The sequence below is a fragment of the Orbicella franksi genome, chromosome 8 (genome assembly GCF_964199315.1).
Source record: "Orbicella franksi chromosome 8, jaOrbFran1.1, whole genome shotgun sequence".
Classification (NCBI taxonomy): Eukaryota; Metazoa; Cnidaria; class Anthozoa; order Scleractinia; family Merulinidae; genus Orbicella; species Orbicella franksi.
Window position 1 is genome coordinate 4,100,163 of NC_138152.1, and position 21,465 is coordinate 4,121,627.

A 21,465-nucleotide genomic window follows, 5' to 3' on the forward strand; every position below is an offset into this window, starting at 1 on the left:
TAATGATGGAAGAAATACGTGTTTGTAGAATATGTCCAGCTAAATCGTTTCTCAGAGTTTAGCCGTAAGATTGAAGTTAAGCGTAGGTTGTCCGAAGACATTACGAAATCGTTAACTAAACTTAAAATAATCCAAATTCCAGGACATTGATATGAACAGTTCTAACATGGTTCTGATGCCGTAAAAGCTTTTGTAAGTCAAAACATAAAGGAAAGTTGTTGAGACACAGTTAGCTACGATAAACACACAAGAATCTCACAGCCTAGATAAGAGTATATTGAGTAAATATTATCAATTATCTAAAAGTAAATAAACCACAAACGAGTTTCCTCCATAAGCTATTAGCATCTTTTCGATGTTTTCTTTACGTTTAACCTATGATTGTTGGCTAAAATTAACATAGAACGGAGCTCCGAACTTTTTTTAAAAGAACATATTTCTTTTCTTGGTGGTTTATTAACCCTTTTTACACACTGTTAAGGTTTAGTAAATACCATTGGTATATTTTATTCCCCAAAAACGAACCCACAATAATAGAAATAGGAAAATCCTCTCCTGCAAGCAAACCGAAGTATTCAAAGAATATCAGGGAATGTCCCGTCATAATCAGTTCTGTCGATGGCAGGGGAAATTCCTGAACAAATGAAATACCGAGTTAATCAAATATGAATAAATGTCGCTAGAGTAAATATCAAATGAAAACAATGCCAATTAAACAAATATCAAATAGATCCCAAACATATCCTAAAATTGGTCCCAGCAAATCCGTAGTTTTTTCTTTGTTTTTTTGGTTTTGTTTTTATGTATTGAAATGCTTAAGACTGCACACAAAAACTGATATTTCTAAACACTGAAAAAAAGTCAGCGTTACCGAGTTAATTGATTTTATTTGCGGGTTCCTAAAGAAACTAAAACGTTCGATCATGTCAATTTTCTCTCGAGAAAAAGCTCTGTGTCATAGTTTCTCCTGTAAATCAAGAGTTTGAATCGACCCCTGCTATAACTAAGCCATTCTTAATGTCAGGTGTTAGCTTAGGGTAAGATCTAGAAAACTCACAACTCTTCGATGCAAACAATATGAAATGAATAAAAAAATCTTATATGTTATAGCTATAAATGACAAAAACATTAACGTTTAACGCGGTAGTGATCTCTATCAACGATTTAACGGGCAGATGGCTAATTGCCAAATACTAATATCTAGATTGTTCTGCAAGCATATTAGAAGCAATAAAGAATAAATTGATATTGATTTTAATAGTATTAGTGACCATTGATCACAGTCTTCCAACAAGCGGCAATAAACCGATCATCATCTAATGCTTAAAGGCTTTTCCTTTTTTCCACTCTTACTATCAAGGTATTGTATTTGATCAAGGTATGGAAGAAGAGCACTGCACGCTGGCGTCTTGGCTGTGAGAGCAGTCGTGACTTCCCCATCCGCCGCGATTTCCACAGTCGGAGATATACGACTCAGCACCTGAACATGTCAAATCATCAAGCCATATCCGGCCTGTTCCTTGACCATGATTAGCGCCTCGGTAAGCTTGAGAAGCTTGTGGGAAACCAAGTTGTCTGCACACCACGTTAGCGTCATTTATATCCCAACCATCATCACAGATTGTACCCCATTCACCGCCAGCAAAAACTTCCACCCTCCCAGTTAATGGCGTACTACCACCAATCAGGCGAATTGAGTTAACGACTAAAAAAATAGTAATGATGATGATGATGATGATGATAATAGTAATAATAATAATAATAATAATAATAATAATAATAATAAAACAGTCAAAGCCCTTCATCAAATTCAGATGTTCATGCCCTAAACAAAATAAGCGACCCCTTCCCCTTCGTACGCGCTCTCTCCAAATGCTCCCTATTTTCCTTGATTGCTACGACTTTAATTTACGGCTTGTAAATTTACATTAGCTTCCTCCATTCCTCGTTGTTAAATAATGAATTCAAACAACAAACACGGGAGAAGATGAAGGGTAAGGAAGTAAATATATTGTCATCTCTTTTACGAAACCCACGACTCCTTTTCACTTTAAAAACTTTACGCTTTAGATACTATTCACATTTGTACCCAGTTCCTTGAGATTTTTAGGTTAAGTGAGACAACCATCCGCATTACTTTTTTTCGCTCTTTTTGGACGTTCGTGGTAAATAAAAGCAAAGTTTTTCGTTTTCTCAAAATTTTCATGTCCCACATGTAGCAGCGATTTAGAATTGACTCCGGTTTTGTTTTTGACGCACGTCAATCTTTTCAATCCGTTCTGCTTGACTTAAATGATTCCCCGAACCCGCAGGACATACAGTAGAGATATAATAAATATCGTGCCAAGCTTTTCTTCTCGCTCCGCACTGTAGGTCATGGATCTCCCTTTTTCCCCTTCCATTTATGGCTCAAGCGTGAATCACGGGTTTTGGATCGAATTAAAGGGTAAAAAAAACGCGGTCGCTGACTCGGTAAATAAGAAGTATGCAATTATATAAGCCTTATTCCAAAGGTAATCCCATTCAAATTAGTTTTAGACGAACCTCACTTTCAAAAACCCGAAGAAGGTCTAGAAATATACACCAAATCGGAATTATACTCTGGTGGACTGACCAGGTGGCTTAAAATCATTTTTAACCTCCAAACATCCAAACAACGCACGTTGTAACATTTTCCACGGGAGAAATGGAAGCCATATCTAATGTTTAAGAAATGGTAAAGGTGCAGCGTGCAACTTTCGAGTTATGGATGCACGCGGGAGGTTACTTAGCACGAAAGAAGCGTTGGGTAAGAGTCGCACGAGGCTATAACCGGGTGTGACTCTAGCTTCTTGAGTGCTTAGCAAACCTCCCAAGTGAGATTACACTTGAGATCGAAATTTAGTAGCTCACAGGAATTATAGAACCATCTTCAGAATAATTGTTAGATTTTTCTATATTTTACGAGAAAAAATAGCAATCATGAGGTAAAAAGTAGTAACATCTTTTGAAAAAATTGCCGAGAAAAAGCACAAATAAACAAGCTGACGTCAGCGTGCAACTCACGAGCAAATGGATCGAGTGTATTAGCCAATCAGAACGCGCGCTTCTCTAAGACTTAGCCGAGCCTAAGAGCTGAGCTGCCATAAAATACTAATCATTTACTGGAAACAATAAGCGTTTCACCAAACTGAATGAATTAAACAAAGAAACGTGGAAATTACCATAATAAAACAAAATGAAAATTACCAAGCGAGAGTGTCAAATAAGCAATCTTGTTTGCTTTTAAAGCATAAAATGCTAACAATAGATGGCAAAATGAAAGAAATGCTCAAAAACTCCTTTTACGAAATATTATTATTCAAGTTAAAGTCAAGAAATGCATTTAGAAGCAGAAAACGTTCAAAATTGATGACTTGCGGTTTTGCATTCAGCTCAGCGTGTTCAAGTTGATTATTCACGCTAAAACGTAATTTGAATGTTTGTTCTATGCAATGACTTGGCAGTCATTTTTATCGACTGTTACTTCGAAGCAATTCTTTACATTACTATCGTTGTTGTTGTTGTTGTTGTTGTTGTTGTTGTTTGACGTCCTAAAGCTGCATTAAATCTATGATCTATATCTGTATTCAAAACACAGCTGAAAGCGCATTGATAGTCATGTGTTTGCGGCCATCGAAGGAAAGAAAAATTATCCAGGTATTCTTCTTCAGCAATGTATTTATGACTCTCCACGCTATGATTTTCCCCGTTGGTGCCTCTTAAACATTATTTGGGCTTTCTACTTTCCATAGAAATGCCAAGAGAGTTAATTTTCTGGTTTATGGACGATAACACGACTTTCAAATCACCTAAATTTGCGCACGAGAAGGCAATGCAAGTGGCTTACGTAGGTACTTACGGATGAATGTCCGGACAATCAAGGGACAACTAAAATATGTTAGCTCGGTGGGTTACCAGATTCCCTTAAATATGGGGCTCCGCTTTCTCGCCTTCGGTGCGCACAATCTCCGCTAAAAATTAACTTGGGAGGGATTACCTAGTGAATAAGGCCTATCTGAGAGATTTACTCTCTTACCCTTCATACCCTCTTAGTCAAACGCTATCCAGTGACGATAACAACAAACTTCATTGTGACGGTAACATTATTTTTTTTTCTATTTACCGTGATAACTTGCTGCAAACCCAGAGGGCGTAACTGAACCATCGCTTGTGAAGGTGATATAAAGCTGGTTGGACGAACTTGTAATAGCTCCAGGCATGGACGTTCCATTATACCGTCCAATAAGAGGATAGGAGGAAGACCCGCCATCATACACATTAACGAAATCGTAACCTGATTCGGTATTAAATCTGAAGAAAATGAGTTCCAAGTTGCTGTTCGAAGATAGAGACCAATGGCATCTCATGGAATTATTGTAGAATCCTTGTTTGTTTGAATATATCATACCACTCGTACTGGACCGGATGGTTAAAAGATTAGCACATGAACTTGACGTCGTCACATACAACTGCGCTGTTGAAACAATGCAACACGGTGTTAAAAATAACAATCAGGAAGAAATGCCCAACCAATACATGCTGCCAATTGAACAAATAAAAAACTGGGTTAGATTTCAAAATTTGATATGTTTTAAAGTCCCATATTATTTTGTATAAGAGCTCTAAGATGAAGCTAAACTGCATTACAGAGGAAGCTTATATTACGACTGATAATAAAAGAAAGGTATTCTAATACAACAAAAGAATGCAAACACAACAATAGTTATGAGAAACGATTAATTATGATACCAAAAGTGGAAATTTGGAAACACGAATATCAAGAAAACAATTTGGTTGATAGGCCTTATCATCACTGTCACTCTGGATCTCTGAGATCCGTCACCAATGAACTGTTTTCACAAAAAGTTATGGTGACATGGCATTTAGTGTTTGTGCCCAGAGCCGGATCATGGAACAATCTATGTACCACTAGTCTTACGCAAGTCGATCTCTATCGAGAGCTTCAAAAGGGGCCTTAAAACATACTTTTTAAACTATTTGTGGACAGTTACTCATTGTTTTGTAGACATTGTTAATTTTATTCGAACTGTACTTACTCTTTTTGTATATAGAGTTTATTTCTGATCGTATAGTTTCATTCATTTCTTTGAAAGCGCTATAAACGCAGGAACAGCACTGTATATATATATGAAGTTTAAAAAAAATTTAAAAAAATGAAGTTATTGTTTATCGTTATTATAACAGCTCTGAAGGCAAAATGTTCCCGAGGGTGCGAAAAATGGCTGCTGGTAGGTTTTACCTCTCTGAGCTCAAACCCTTAAAAATAAAAACTTAAATCTCCATTCCATTGTAAAGACGACTTTAATCAAGTTTGGACGCCACGTTCCCTTTTTTTGCACTCCCTAGCTCCTCTATCACCCTTTCTCCAGTCAAATCAAACAGGGTTACCATTTACTATATTCTTACAAGTGCAAGTTTTTCCATCTCCGGTAAATCCAGCTTTACAAGAACAACGATGAGAGCCCTGGGTATTCTGACAGTGGGCATTCACGTCACACACGAGGATTGAAGCGCTACATTCATCCACATCTGCCAATGAAATGCAAATATTGCTAAGTCATGCGAAATTGGTAAAAAGGTCATCATAGTTACAGTAATACTGTTATAGGCTAGTCGAGGGATCTAACTGCTTTAGGGTCACCGAAAGACTTCCGAGGGTCACTATAGAGCTTCTGTTTAGTGGAACTACTATTTCGTGTTTCGTGATAAATTCTAGCCAAGAATAACGGATTATAGTTTACTGAACTGCCGGTATGCCTACCTCACGTAATGAATTTAGTAAACTTGGCCGTGCTTGCCAACAATGCCAGTAGGAATTGAGATTTTGAGAGAACTCTTTCACCAAGATCTAATGCTTTGTCTTGTATAGTAATGTAACGCAATCAAGAGATTCAGTTTAGCTGTCAAAACCAGTAGGGACTTTCTGCAACACCGTGAATCACTGTAGGTCTTGTCGTTCTACGAAGAAAAGAGCTAATTTCTTTCGTGAATCGATTTTCTTTCGCCCGCACAAGACATGAGCATCCTGCCTACTTTTTTTGTACCTCTTCTCCTTTTCCAGCACTGGAAATAGAGCGATGTCAAAGAATTTTTTCAGGTTTCGAGCCTCCCAACTTCCCCCTCTCATTACCTTCTTTCTCCATGTCACAGTGAGCCAGCACAGTCTCCCCGGGTATTATAGAATCGAACCAATATTCGCCGCTGACCGCTTCTCCTCCTTCACTGGCCTTGATTTCTTTGCATGTTTCAGCGGGCAGTTCAGGAATGGAACCGAGGGGTACTGGAACGTAAAGAGATTAACAGTGAAACTTATATCACGAGGACCCATATTTAGCGGTGCGGAACCCCGCTTTTTGGTTATTTTAGTCACTGTTTTGTTATACAAACTTGCCTCTATTCATGTCTCGTCTAAAATAATATCTTCCAGAATCAGGAACAAAATCTTCAGGTTTGGCCTCCTTGGTGCGGTCGTTTAATTCACACGTTGCTCGGGAAATAAGGTAATTGTAACTTTGACACCTGACGTCACGATAACATTCCTGTAAGCACAAACCGCCCAGTGATATCCCTTTGATCGTTTTGATAACGTGTCCCTTTAGCATCATGCCATATATGGAAGATTCGGCTTGGCTACATTGTGGAGCAGTTGCTCCACAGAACATTGGATGAAGGACGAGTAGAATGGGGATGTTAAGCAGTTGCTTGACGACCATCTCTGTTCAACTTCACAGCAGCAGAAGGTCTGAAATCGGAAATATAAATACAGTCGAGCTTTCCATAAACGACCACCCAAAATGTCAAGCCTAGGTGGTCGCTCATGGGAGGTGGTCGCTTAAGAGAGCTTAGACCTTATTAAGTCAAAAGTCTCTACAGTTATCATATGCTGAGTATATGGTAACTGCATAGACTTACCCCATGCGTCAGTGCCTGTTTAAACCCACATAACTTTTAGTAGCCACAAAAATATTTAAGATTTCGTCAGGTAGTTATTCTGAGTGTCATGGTTCGCCTCTGAGGAACTGCAACGCCTTATTATCCCATTTTCACTCTAATATCTGTCAAGTGGTCGCTTACAGGAGGTTAAAAACATAAAAATAAATTCAAACTTTTGGCGCCAAAAGTGGTCGCGGTCGTCAGAGGTGGTCGCTTACAACAGGTTCCAAAGACAGTGATTTGACTTGAAAACTTTTGGTATTTGACTGTATTGATCGGCAATGCACTATTTCTGCTCTCTGGTTTGAAAAGCAACTGGTGAATATTTGTATGCAATTTTGCCTCATTTGCATAAACACATTTTCATTTTCTGACCAAGCTACAAAAACATCAGTTCTGAATATTGAAAAGGCATAACACGATTAAGGGCGCAAGGAATTTGAACCCGATGCGTTTAATACTTTTTGTGCTATATATCTTATGTTATATTTTGGTCTAATTTTTTTTTAACATATAAGAATAAGTATTCGTGTTATTTTCGATAAGCGCGATTTTCAAAAGTCGATAACGGAAGCTAGAATTTGACCTCAATTCGAGGTCGATCAGTCAAAGTGATTGCAATGCACTGATTTCTCAAAAACAAAGTCAAGATGTAAAATGGCAGCTTTGAATCGTGTGACTGAGAGCGTTTTCCATTTACCAAAAAATTCCGGAGATTCCGGTTGGGATGTAAATGGAACATGACCTTTTGGTTCGTTCCACTGGAAATTTTCTGGAATAAACGGAATTCCTGAAAAGGTAGTCTCGTTTTCCCCGTGGAAACTTCCCAATGGAAAATTTGTGTTCCATTTACAGATTTCTCGTCTTTATCACCAGTTCCATGCCTTATGCGGTCTTTTAAGCGGCCAGACCTCCCTTCGGCTCCCTCGTGTTTCAACAAAAATGCCGGCTGATCAGGGTCAGTTTTCTGGAAGCTTTTTGCAAACAAACTCTCAGGGCTACTACGAGTGCTCTGCCTGCCACGTTCTAACGCCAGATCTAGAAAATTTATTGCAGCACGAATGTGCTGCATATAAAAGTGGTAGGTAGAGATTCTTGCTTGTTCGAAGTTTTTTTCGCCGGTGCACGTTTCCCGCGTAAAATGTTGCATGAACAACTCTGAAAAGTTCTTTTGTAATTCTTCGTTCACAGGTGAACGTCGAGGCCGCTGAAAAGATATCTACTGCATCATCTTCTGAATTAATCAAACTTTCTTCCTCTATAGAGACTTCTAATATTTCGCACAAAAACAACATCTGATAGGCCTCATTGGCCTCCATTTTGAATATTCGCGAGAGATTCAGAGAAGCGACAGAGAGGGGCCTGTGAACGAATGGGACTTGTGACAAATGGAACGCGCTTTTCCCAAACGGAAATTCCCAACAGAAATTTTCCGAATTTTTTGTAAATGGAAAACGCCCTGAATGTCACGCAACAGCAAGATGAGATCTTTTTTCTCTCCTTGTTGCGTTTTAGATAACTATTACTGGATTGTCTTCTTCAGATTCTCTTGTCGTGAAACCCACTTGTGACCAGAGCCAATGCGTGGAAGAAATTACTGCAGCCAACGTCGCTACAGGCGTCGAATATACGCTCATGTGTTAAATGCGGTGTTATCGACGAGCGCTGTGGGGTGTAGTGTCTCGACCCATCTGACAGATTAGAAAATGGCTGCGTTTATGGACAGGTTTATTATTTGGATCATCGCTGGCAGTCGTGAGTGATCAATAGACTCCAAGGAAGCAGGCTTGAAGCTCCTCTTCCGTTACATCTGCGTCGTTAAAAATATCCGAAATCGCTCGTTTTGCAGCTTTTGTCATGACTTTGAACACTCCTCCGAAATGAGATGCTGTTGCTGGATTCCAGTGCTAATCTGTTCATTTGTTTGCTGATGAACGCCGAATCTGATCTTAAACGCGTTTAAGTAGCCTGCAGTGTCAACGGATGCGATCATCTGCAAATGATAGGGGTGCGTTCGCTTGCAAGGAAACAGTCATACGCTTATCTTTGTTCGAACTCCTCTATGTCCTTGTGTCGTCAGATTTGATCCACCGAAGTCTGTAACGAAATTTGTGGACGATCTATAAGTCGGAACTGCTGTAGAGGAGCCATCTGCAGTGTAACTGGATGAACCCGGAAGCGCCTATTGCATTCGCAAGAGTTTTGCACGCATTTCTTTACTTCCTGCTGACTGTGGATCACGTGGTACTTATAACGAAGGTGATTAAGAGTGTAGCTTTCACCCATCTCGTGGCAACCCATTCCGTGATTATCCCGCTTGACGATTAACTGTGTTACGGGATATTTCCGTCTTCGGTAAAATAATCGGGAATTTGGTTTCTCTTGCTAGATCATCTGATCGCCAAAGTCTTGAGTTGCGCATAGAATGCCAGCGTCCAATTAACATGGAGTGAGAGGCAACGAATGACTTCTCTTGCACAATTCGGCGTGGTAGGGTTTAAACGCCACTTCGTCTCTTCGTTAATTGCGAAGGTTGAGCAATCCTGTTCTTGGTAGTAGGTTTCGCTCTCTTCATTTGTTTGCGCAATCTCTTCCTCTGGGGGTGCATTCATTCGGCTTTCACTTCTCTCAAAACGCCCGCTGGTTAAGAGGATTTTCGCTCAGGCTAGTTTCTTTCTGGAAGCAATAGAATCATCGAACCTTTCCACGACTGGTCTCAGCTTCCGCTAATTCCCAAAGTGTAAGTCCCGTTGTGCCATGTTCCGCGGAATTTTGTTTGAGGAGAAGCCATTGGTTGGGGTTCGACTGTTGGTGGATTTCTCTCGCTGGATGGGACACGAAGGGCTTATAGTTACAATTCTGGCCATATATCCAGAAGTTAACGTTCGTGCTGTTTTGCGACACCGAGATTTCCAACGGTGAGCTGGACTCGCGGAACACCCATTACGGTCAATGGAGATAGCCGTGTCTTCGATCCAGTTAAATGTGTCATGATAGGCCCATCTACGTACGCGTCATCATCATCATCATCATCATCATCATTTCTCTTCGCGCCAGTAGGCGCAAAAGGCCGTCACGCTTTCCGACCAACACTCCCTGTTCCGTGCCACCGCTTTGGCCACTTCCCAGCTCTTCCACCCCGCCTTGTTTCTTTCCTTCTCCACCGTCCTTCTCCAAGTTGCCTTTGGCCTCCCTCTCGCTCTTCGACTTTCTGATGTCCATCCTAATGCTGTGAAGCAGTCGTTCGCACCCTCTCTCCTGAGTATGTGTCCCAACCAGTTCCACCTTCTTCGTCGTACCTCGCAGCTTATGTCATTGACCTCTGCCATTTCAACCACTTTGGCATTCATATCGCCCATCACCACAATCATATCATGTCTGTTGCAGCTTGAAACAGTGTCCTGCAGCTGATTGTAAAATTCGTCTTTTTCCTCGTCCACCGCATCATTTGTTGGTGCATATGCTTGTATTACTGTCAGCTTTTTGTATTTTGAGTAGAATCGTGCTGTGATGATTCTTTTGCTAATCGGCGTCCATTCCATCAAGGCTCTCTTTGCTCTCGCACTCATCATGATGGCTACTCCTCCCTGGTGCACCTCGTCATCTCCTGAGTATACCACTGTCTCACCACTCTGTAGTGTTACTGATCCCATCCCTTTCCATCTGGCCTCACTTATCCCTAGCACTTCAATTCCATAGTCCGGCATCTCCTTGGCTACCTGCCCTGCCCGTGTTGCTTCTGCCATGGTTCTCACATTCCAGCAACCGATGGTCGTCTGTCGCTTGGAGGCTACCATGGGGCCCATCGGCCTTTGGGCTTCCCGCTGGCTTTGACCCAAGAGCGTCATTGCAGCCCCAGTAATGACACCCCCAGCTAGTGTTGTATCACTGTCCGCGTTTCCAGTTTCTGTAACAAATTGTCTTTTATGGGGTGGGGTTGTTAACCCTACGCCCAGCCCCCAACCTGGAGGACAAGGGGGTCACTCTTTGTCTGGGCTCTACCCTTCGACCTGTTCGGCATGGGTGGCCCTACCAGGAGTACAAGACTCCAGCCGACATAGCTCTAGGGGTCATTGAGACACACAAACCGCTCCACCGCGATAAGGTGGTGACCCCATTCGTACGCGTGGCGAATGTTAAATGTTGCTGTGTATGCCGCGTCGGAGACATCCGAGAAAGCTTTAACCCTTTGAATACCAAACTTTCGCCAAAAAATACCGTTTTTAACCGTTTAGTCAGGTTTTTTTAGCTGCCATGGCGCTAAATAAGCCTAAGCTTTGCTAAAAAAAGCTTTTTTTTTACTAAAAGGAGAGATTTTTCGAGGATTAGGTACAGAATCGATCAAAACTACAATTCCGAGCATGCGCATAAGCCAATTTTTTTTTTTTTTTTGCCATTAACCGTTCTCAATTTCGTTTTTTGGCCCTTTCCTTTCTGTTTTTCTCGGCCCTTTTACACTGGCTACCTTTTGCATTGTATGTTCTTTCTGGCTGCAGTGAAAAGTTGGATGTTAATTACGGGCGAAGCCTAGAAATGGACCTTGATCAATCATAGGCGTTGTGGACCATTTTACCACCGTTTTTGCACCAAAACTGATAACGTTGTTTTTCGATTTGCGGCGTCGGAATGTCGTCGATATCTAAACCTGACCATTGTACGGAAAGGGCTAGCCTAGCACTACTATCTGCTTATCAAGAATATCTGATGACATTTAAATTGATGACGTCACAAGTGGTACAAAGAGCACGACCATTAATTACGCATATATATGCCTAGTTGGTATTCAAAGGGTTAACGGCGGGAGAATGTCTGCGTTTCAAAAATCGCGTGATACTGATTCGATCAAGACCTGCGGATTCTTAGAACCATGACTTCCAATGTTCTTGGTGGTGATCCAGAAGTGGTAAGACCCAATCTGCTGTCTGGATTCAGGTTCGCGGTATCCGAAGCTCAGCTCTTACGATATATGTTACTAGGAAACCGTATGCGGACGCGCTCTGCTTCAAACCCTTCTGCTTGGTATGTTCCATGTCTGGTGTTAACAAATAATTAAACGGAAAAATGCCTTCTTTTACATTCACAGCTTGGTGTTTGAAAAACGTTTTCTTCTAAAACAATTCCCGATGTACGGTCTTCTGCTGTAATGTCTTTCAAAATTTCTGCTCGGTTTGACATCCATTTTCGTATGAGAAAACCTGCCAACCCGCCGAGTTCCGTAGGCTGTTTGCGTGTGCGGCTCGTGTATCCTAGGCGATCTCGACTGTGGGTACCTATGGCATCAAGTCATCCATGAAGCAGTTGTTTCGAATTGCTTTCACGGCTAATGGATGCTTGGTCCTGAGGTTCTCAGCGTGCGTTTGCTAAATGAACTGAGCACAGAAAGGACAGTAGCATCCTCCAAACACGAACCTTGAAAATTCGTGAACTTCGTGTATCAAGGTTTCCAATAAGACTCGATCAAAAGGTCTGTTTTCTGGTTTGAGAACCAATTGGTGATACCCCTGGCTAACATCTCCCACTCCCCTCAAGCTCTTTTTGAAATCGGACGAGGATTTCGAAGATACATCTTTGAAGCTTTGAACTGTTAGTGTTTCAGGGTTGAGACTCCACTCATTCAGCATCGCCGACGCGTCAAACTCCTTCTCACTTTGGCTTTAGCTCTGTTAGGACGTACCAATGAAAAGTGGGACTAAAAACCATTAGGTCGTACCTCTCCAGCGAGTTCTTAGGCAAATTCTCGACATTACCTTCGTACAGGTTTCGCCCCAAAATCCGTGTTAATCGTGTGTTAAGACTGTCGTCTTTCAAAACAACGATAGTTTTCTCCAACAAGTCGGCGAATTTGTCTGTTGACTTCAGTGTTGTGAATATCTGGGCGGACGAACTTCACGATATCACGAAACAAACTTAGGTAAATGTGCAAGGTTTTAATCTCGATGTAAGGGGCGTACAACAGCGCTACACTAGTGCAAAGGTTACACATGTACAGAACTTATTTCGCAAGGAAAACTGTCAAATTAGGTTCTCAGGTTCCTATTCGCTAATAGGGAGTTTTAGCAAACCACGACGGCGATGAGAGTATAACCAAACAAAAGGTTTAATAAGCAAAACAATGACTGTGCATGTACGTTTTGAATCTTTGTACATTTCGTTGTCGTCCTCTGCAAAACAAAAACGTGAAATGATTAAATTCTACGTATACTGGAGAACGCGAACCGCAATGGCTAATTGTTTGTATCTTCTTTTGGAGTTGAACGCTGTCGATGCATGTTTAGCCTGAGCAAGGTTTTAGACCGATAGGCGTACTGGACTGATTTACACAGTCGCGATATTCGAAGGTAAAATACAGAAAAATATTAATTCATTTTTTACAAGGCGTTGTCCCCGCCGTCGCCGCCGTCATTGCTAAAACTCTCGTTTTTGCGACATAGTAAGCAATTTGAGTACTCTATCCTAAAACTTTGACTGTTTCTTCTGCTTCTCCCCATAAACAACTTCCTAACCTCAACATTTTTAACTGTAGAACTATCGAAGCTTTAAAAGAAGATGTGCTGAATATTGACAACAGTTGCACGCAGTCTAAAATTGAACGTGAGGATGCATATGATTCTCACGCGTAGCTAGGAAAACAGGTGAAGCTAAACACGCGAAACAATTAAATTAAATCTCCTGAGACTGCACTAACGTTCAGGAACCAGAAGCGTTTTTGGAACCCGTAAACCGGCGCTCAAAACCTCAATTCTTTCTAGCTTCAGTAACAAGAATTGTTCAGGAGTATTGCTGCTTCAGCTATGCATTTACATGTACTACTGGTCAATCGGAACTTGCTTCCCGATCTCCATCATCATCACCGTTCTTTATCATTGCTTTTTAATAATTGTCAATTATTTCCTTCTTAAAAATTTCTATATATACCATGTTGGCTACCATATGGACATTCCTTTTGAATTTCACATAATTTGCTCAACACAGAGGAAATATCATACTGCAAAACACGAAAACTCCGTTTCCTAGCGATTAATAACGACAACATTTCTATTTGAACCTGCTCCCTTACCCACAACTTTTCTAGAAAGCAGAAACAAAAAACAAACAGTACAATTTTCTTACCAGTTCTTGATGATTTCTCTAAGGTGAATTTCTTCCTTTGTGCTATGATTGAAAACTGAGTGAGGCAATTGCTGTTGGAACAAGATGTAACAGGTTGCATGACGGTCAGTTAAAACAAATGTCTCCATTGTCAAAGGCTTTTAACTCGTTATGATAGTAAACAATTTCCCATATCGTATTAACAGGTGGATATAGTTCCTCTAAACGGAATAAGCTGAAGTCACGTACGAAGTAAAATGATTCAAATTTAAATGTAAGATTAAGATAGCTGAATGATAACTTTTTTTTAAGATTTTTACCTTGTTACAGTTATTGCATATTTACTTTAAGGGGTAAAATAGCGGTATTTTAATTCTTAATTTTCTCTCTAACTCGCAACCGTAATGGACGATATCTATTGTTATTTATTTTAACTGCAAATGTTTAATTAAGCACCATTAACTTAGCTGGTTTATTGCATTCGGGTTAACTGACAAGATTCTAATTTGCGATGATTATAAAGTTTCTTTAAACGAAGGGGTGTGAATGAGGATTAACTAATAACCTAGAATTATTGAAAACTTTGACTGCTAGCTGAGAAATGTCACATTTTTTAACTGAAAGCTGACATGGGCAAAATGATTGGATGGCTGCCAGTCGAAATGGGTTGAAATTGCTCTTAACTGGGATTACTGCAGCGTCATCCAGGCCCACAATCTGGTTAATATTAGTCGATAATAACATAACAAACAGAAAACATAAAATGGAATAAACAGGAAATATTGAGAGCTTCCATTATTCGACACACCCGGGGTTTACTCCCACAAAAAAATCATCAAGTTACCGGTATAAATCCCGGGAGGGTAATCCCAGAGCAATTGGGTGAGGGTGTACGACCCGCTTCCCAAAAAAGCCCCTTGCCCTATCAATAACCAAAATCTGCGATTTTTCCCACCCAATCTATGACCAGACCAAAAATTCGATACCCTATTTATGACCGTTGCGACTGGCACAGTTGCCCTAAACATAATTTGTGAAGCTCTTTTGTTTGTGGTCTTACCGATAATGATGAAAAAGTAGCTTCTTCTAAACAAACATATCCAATTCAAGACTAGAGTGCAAAATCCATACCCTATTTAAGACCAAAATGGCTGAAAAACCATACCCTTTAGGGCGGCACATGCCTATATAGCCCATATAAGGGAGTACCCCCCCCCCCCTGGAAGATACACCCACTTGGCATTGCATAACATGGCATGACATTACAAATAATCGTATAAATGATTAATGACACGGTTAATGGAAAACCTTAAGTGGCTCTGCAAAGTTTCTTTGTCAATGAATTAAGAAACCGCGAAAACTGAAGAACAGGTCTAACGTTTCATTATTACATATAATTATTGTTTCTTCCCACTATCAAACATATCTCAAACAGGAACCCTTAAGAAATTCTAAGCTTAAAACTAACGTCCGAACGTAGTTAAAGTGTCTCGGTCTATTTGCAACCGTTCCACTTAGACGTTTCCTTATTTTTTTTTCCAAAAAAAAAAAAAATTACCTGATGGTTTGCCCTTTGTCTGATGACGTCACTTTTAGTATGCATGTGGTTAATTTAACATGGCTCCACTCTAAAATGTTTGTTTTGCTAAATTGCTAGTTTAAGCCGTGTTAGGTTACATTCATTTCGGTTCTTCTCTTCTGAGACTACTACAAAACTTCACAATGCGTAAATACGTAAATAGTGAGCCGAAATAACATAAGATAAGACAGATGAGCATGCCAGTAAAACGCATTGCTGGAAACAAAAATAAAACTATATCAATTATTTTGACGTTTCACTTCTGAAGATGTATGTCGAAACATACGAAACGTCAAGTTAAATGATATAGTTTTATTTTTGTTTTCCAACAATGCGTTTTATTGACATACTTATCACCGCAGTTTGTGTGTTATTTCTTATTAAGCTTGATGCCCAAAGAAAAAGAGTGCACCAGAACTTGTTTTCTTTTCTCTTTTAACCAAAAACAACTAACCCTTTAGCAAGGCTAGGTGACGATACTTAATCTTCTCCGACGTTGCCCGGCCATGCCTCTTTTTGCTTTTCGGTATTTTTCTTCTTGAGTCTTATTAAGCCACATTTGTGATACAGTCGAACATCCGGTTGCGACCACCTCTCGTAAGCGACCGGTTTTCCAAAATACCAGAAGTTTCTAAGTCAAATCACTATTGTAAGATCGCAACGCCTCTAAATGGTGTTAATATGCGTTCGGTTAATTAGAGTGTATATTTTGTATTGTATCGTGCCACGTGTTGGAATGTGGCGCTTGTATCGTTACGTAATTTATTCAAATAGCCTTTGGGCAGCGCTTTTTTTTTGGTTCTCACAGTGCGGATAGGAGTGCAGTAGTCAAATCGAAGAATCTAGTGCAGTTGTTGTCTTATCTCAGGGGCATCTCAGCCATTTATAGCCCAGCATCGCATTACAAATGTAAGTCTGTTACTTTCTCGGGTTTTAGTTTGCGCCATTTTCGCTTTGTTTATGTTTTAGCCTGCGTAACAAGCGTTTCGGTGGGGTTTGGAAGCAAAGAGAGACCGAGTGACGGGATTTTCGGTGTTTTGTCTGCGCGGAAAATGGGGCGAGAGCCAAAAAAAAACAAAGAAGGGGATGGGGGAGGGGAAGGAAGGAAACGCTTGCAGACAAACCCCTGGATTTTGAAAACCTCCGTTCGCCAGCGAACGGGGCTCGTGATTGGCTGGGCTAGTCCAATATTATTTATATCTGTCGATCAAAGGTATTTCAATACCGTTGAGTGCCAGACTAAAGGGGAAGACGCGTTCAAAGCTTGCTTACAAAACGCTTTAACTTTTCTCGCTGAACGAGGATTTAGTTGTCAGCTTCGACAGTACGGAGAAATCCTGTAGTGCAATGGCGACGCTTTGGTTTTTTCGAAGCCTGCAGAAGCAAGCGCGACACAATTTTCAGCTGTTCCTTTAATTTTAACATCACTTTCTTGAATGCCACATGCGCCAAGGACAAGATAATAAACCACGGGACAGAAAATTCGCACTACTGCGTAGGAAAACCTAGTGATTTCCTAGTAGGTACTCTGACATTTCATTAGAAGCATTTTTTAATGACAGCATTTAGAACCTCCGGGTACAATTCTGAATGATTTGTTATCGTGTTAGCTGCAGCATGCCAGTTTTTGTTACATATTTGCCTTACCAAAAATTTAGTCGTCTCGTCGCGGGGAATTCTTACGAGGACATTTTATAAACAACTTCGACTTGGAGGCCGCCTAGGGGAAGATTATCTTTATTCAGATACTGGTCAAGATTATCGTTATTTTCCCTCTCAGATGTTTGAAGCCTCTCCTGCCCAAATTCCAAAGTTTTCCGAGAAGACTTTCCGTTGTTGGTTTTTGCTACGGACGATAACACTCGAACCGATTTGCGGATCTGGCGTTTCCAGCAAACGCTTCTTTACTGGAGTTGCCTTTGTGGGAGTTGACTTGCTAATTTTACCTTGTATCGATTCCTTGACGAATGAATACAGTTGAAATGGCCAAAGAACAAGAGTGTTTATGATGAATACAGTGATCCAAGATTTCGAATCTTGCGAGCACACGGAGTGTAAACGCGACTTGAATACTTCTCACATTTTAACTTTCTGGCAGATATGTGCTAAAACTTAGCCCTTGCAGTCCTTCCTTTTAGACGGATTGAGTAGAAATACAGCTTGATTATAAATTACCAAATTTAATTCATCGAGATTTCTCCGTTCCCACCGTGCGCTCGTTGTTTCAGACATTTTTTGACAAGTTAAAGTTTATTTTGGTTCAAAGTTCACTTCCGCTACGGAAAGCCGAAGATTTTATTGGTTCATTTATGACAGCCGATGACAGCACGAAATCTCAGTGCGCGCACTCAGGCATGAAAAGCCAAGTGGGCGGTTTTCAAAATCCACGGGTTTGTCTGCAAGCGTTTCCTTCCTTCCTTCCCCTCCCCCTCCCCCCTCTTTTACTCGCTCCATTTTTCGCGCTGTAATTCTTTGCTCCCGCACCCCACAGAAACGCTTGCTACGCAGGCTATTTATGTTTGTTCTGTTCGTGTCTAATTCAGTTTTAACCACAATGAGCCACAGTTGCTGATCGCCAGTAAATAAAGTGTGCGTTCTAAATTATTATTGCTTGCTGGAGATAATGTCACGTCCTGTTGGTAGCTTCAACTATATGTGGAACCTCTTGTAAGCGACCACCCCTCGTAAGCGACCGCGACTACTTTTACATCTAGAAGTTTGAAATTTTCTTGTCTTTAACCTCCCTTAAGGGACCACTTGATAGAAAATAGAGCAAAAATTGGATAATAAGATAACATTGTCACATTCCTGGGAGGTACAAGAGACAGAAAATACCGGATTTTATCTCGAAATTGACCCTCCATGAATAAAACATTTTCAAAAAACATGTGTAACTCTCTACAGTTACCAAATGCTAATGAGGTAAGATTTTGATACTATATGTTCCAAGCTCTTGTAAGCGACCACCTCCCGTAAGCGACCACCGAGGCTTGACATTTTGGGTGGTCGCTTACGGGCGGTTCGACTGTATTTTAGTTACTTATATAGGCAGTTGGTCGGTGCTAAAGTAGTCCGAAATTTTGTGAATTAGCCCCCTAAGGGGATCTTATACTCTCAGATATAATTTTTTCTCCAAAAAACAATTTTTTTCGGAATATGAAGATTCAACATCGCTGTCCATTTGTAAATCGTATTTTGAAACGATTTTCCTCTAATTACTCCTGAATTTACGTTTAAATTAAGAAATCTGAACACTTCTAGCTATATTTCAACATAGCAACACCCATAGCAACCATTGTTTACAGTCTAAAAGTACTCACAAAATGGATTCAATTCAATACATTTTAATGATACTTTACACAAACGCTTTAAAGATGTGTAGTTATGAGAATTTTGCATCATGGTCCTGAACATTATTTCTTCTACCATCTTATACGCTCCTTATACTTGGATAACATTTCTATGACTGGTGTGTATTCGGGTGTTCAATGAAACATTTATGTAAAACCTTTAAATATACCCTTCCCCATGCCCCTAACCTCCCCCCCCCCCCCCTAGTTCACAGGTCTAATTTGGGCTCTCGGAGACCGAAGTAAAACTTTAAAGCCTTATTTCTCAAAATGACCAAATAGACGGATCATCAATATCTCGCACACGATATCTCCACTGGTTTTAACCGAATGTTGTCAAATTTTCAACATTGATGAAGGACACAATTATCTAGGTCTTAAACCTCCAAAATTTGCAATTTATGAAATTTTTTCCTGTTATTTAGTTAATATAGTTAATATTAGTTAATATTAATACACTTTTTCAACATTTCACGAGAAAAACCCCCTCAAAACACTGTTTTCTGAGGTTTGTCTCCTGGACAACTTGCTTATGGACAGGATGAACTTAATTCCATACTTCTCGAACCATTCATTATTACGTTATCGTGTTTATAATGAACACCACTTTTTAACACTAAGGAGCTAGTTATTCATTAACTATCATGGCACGTGAGCTGGAAAAGCTCATTTTTGAAGTCAGAGTGTAAAGTCCTTTAACGTGATACCAAAACTGTTCCACAGAGTTGTTTTGCAAAAAAAAAAAAATTTTAGGTGTAAGACCACCTTAAATCTCTTTCCTATTTGTTTTTTTTTTCGAAGCTTTTTTTTATTTACCAAATGATATGAGATCAGGATAAGCATAATTTTGGTCTAATTGATGGTAGTTTCCTAATTATGCTAAAATAATTTACCGGGGTTTTTTTTAGTGTTTTAAAATACTCGAGTTACATTTATGTGCAGAAGTTCATAACTTCCAAGTAATCGCACCTACATTTAATCTGCTTCGGAGCCGTTGTTTGCGTTGTCACGCAACCCTCTTTTCGTATTGTAAGCTAGTGGGAGAGGAACGTTACGTGACGACTCAAGCAACGGCTGCCTAGGCGGCTAACTAATCTGGGATGATTTTTATAATTTACCCTTTTTTTCTCGTGTAGCAGAGATGAATAATAATAATGATAATGATAATAATAACAATGACAATGATAATGATAGCGATAGCGATAGTGATAGTGATAATGATAATGATAGTGATAGCGATAGCGATAGTGATGATGATGATGATGATGATGATAATAATAATAATAATAATCATCACAATAAGCAAAACACAACAAAAAAGCTCACCTACATGTAATTGAAATGCTGGAAATGAAAGGAGAATTAAATAATTAAAATGTCGATATGAGAATATTTATCTTTTGGCCACTTATTACGAGTACAATGTAAAATTCATTAAAAAATAAAATATGTATTACGTAAAGAAGGAATTTATCGATCAAAATCAAATTTCTCATCCCAATATCTATGCAGGTGTTGAGAATATTTAAGTTCGTAAGCCAAGGCAGTTGTCTCCGATACCCGTACCATGGATCGAGTATTGTTGCTCAACTTCCCCCTCACTCTCTCAATCCCCCCCCCGGCTTCCCTTCCACTACATTTCTCAGAACCACAAGCTCTGGCGTCTAACCTTTTTACATGCAAGCAGATTCGACAGTAGTCTAATCGTTTTCATTTCGGTCATTTTAAGAACAGGTTTTCACTGATAAATTCAACTTAAAGAAGTACTGTAAAAAAGAACTGGTTATTGACAAAGTCTAAAGCTAAATTACTTTAATCATAGGGTGTTCTTTGAAAGAAAGGATGATACTGATCCAATTTTTCCCGATCCTCGGTGACCGGGGAAAAGGCTCCACATTTGCGCCGAATAAGGTGTTAAGTTCTTTTTCCCTGAAATTGTTCCAAACAGACCTATATTCCTCCCAAAACACGGACAACGAGGAGTTCTTAGGCAGAATTATCACCAAGTTAAAAAACAGTTAAGGCAAGGTAAAGTCACTTTTCCAGACTAGAAGCCTACCAGACCTGCGCTTATATGCGGTTTCCGTGGCTTAAAGCGACTAGGAGTATTTCTACTTCGACTACTGCATGGTTTCTAGAAATTCGAGTATGAGGCGGAGGCAAGGTCCAAAGGTAAAATGAGAATTAAATGGTATAGAAAATAGGAAGAGTCAATACCTTGTACTCGATACCAGACGTTACTACTGCATTACTATTGTTACTGTAGTATAAGATGCCTAGGATTGTTGTCATCCCCAGCCATTTATAATCCTGGAGGAAGACAGGTGCTAAGAGAGAGGTGTCTCTCCCAAGAACACCACGACTCTTATCAAGACTCCCGAACGTAGCCAAACAAAGTGCCACAGCCTTAGCCCTAAGCGTTCTCGGCTCAGGGAAGTTGGGGTTTACCGTTAGCAGTGACGTCACCGAAAT

The 21,465-nt window shown here is 40.1% G+C and overlaps 2 protein-coding genes across 2 annotated transcripts; both read right to left on the reverse strand.

Annotated features, from left to right (window-relative positions):
• Positions 1–785: 785 nt before the first annotated feature.
• LOC145496075 (scavenger receptor cysteine-rich domain-containing protein DMBT1-like) lies at positions 786–14,125 on the reverse strand. The gene is made up of 6 exons (XM_081475691.1): positions 14,086–14,125; positions 6,434–6,784; positions 6,173–6,322; positions 5,449–5,571; positions 4,145–4,495; positions 786–1,705 (listed from the first exon to the last, which is right to left on the reverse strand). The coding sequence occupies exons 2-6, from the start codon at positions 6,753–6,755 to the stop codon at positions 1,374–1,376; spliced, it is 1,278 nt and encodes a 425-aa protein (XP_081331817.1). The 5' UTR covers positions 6,756–6,784; positions 14,086–14,125; the 3' UTR covers positions 786–1,373.
• LOC145496040 (protein CFDP2-like) lies at positions 9,015–11,191 on the reverse strand. The gene has a single exon (XM_081475655.1). It carries the CDS (start codon positions 10,821–10,823, stop codon positions 10,014–10,016), a length of 810 nt encoding a protein of 269 aa, XP_081331781.1. The 5' UTR covers positions 10,824–11,191; the 3' UTR covers positions 9,015–10,013.
• Positions 14,126–21,465: the final 7,340 nt, after the last annotated feature.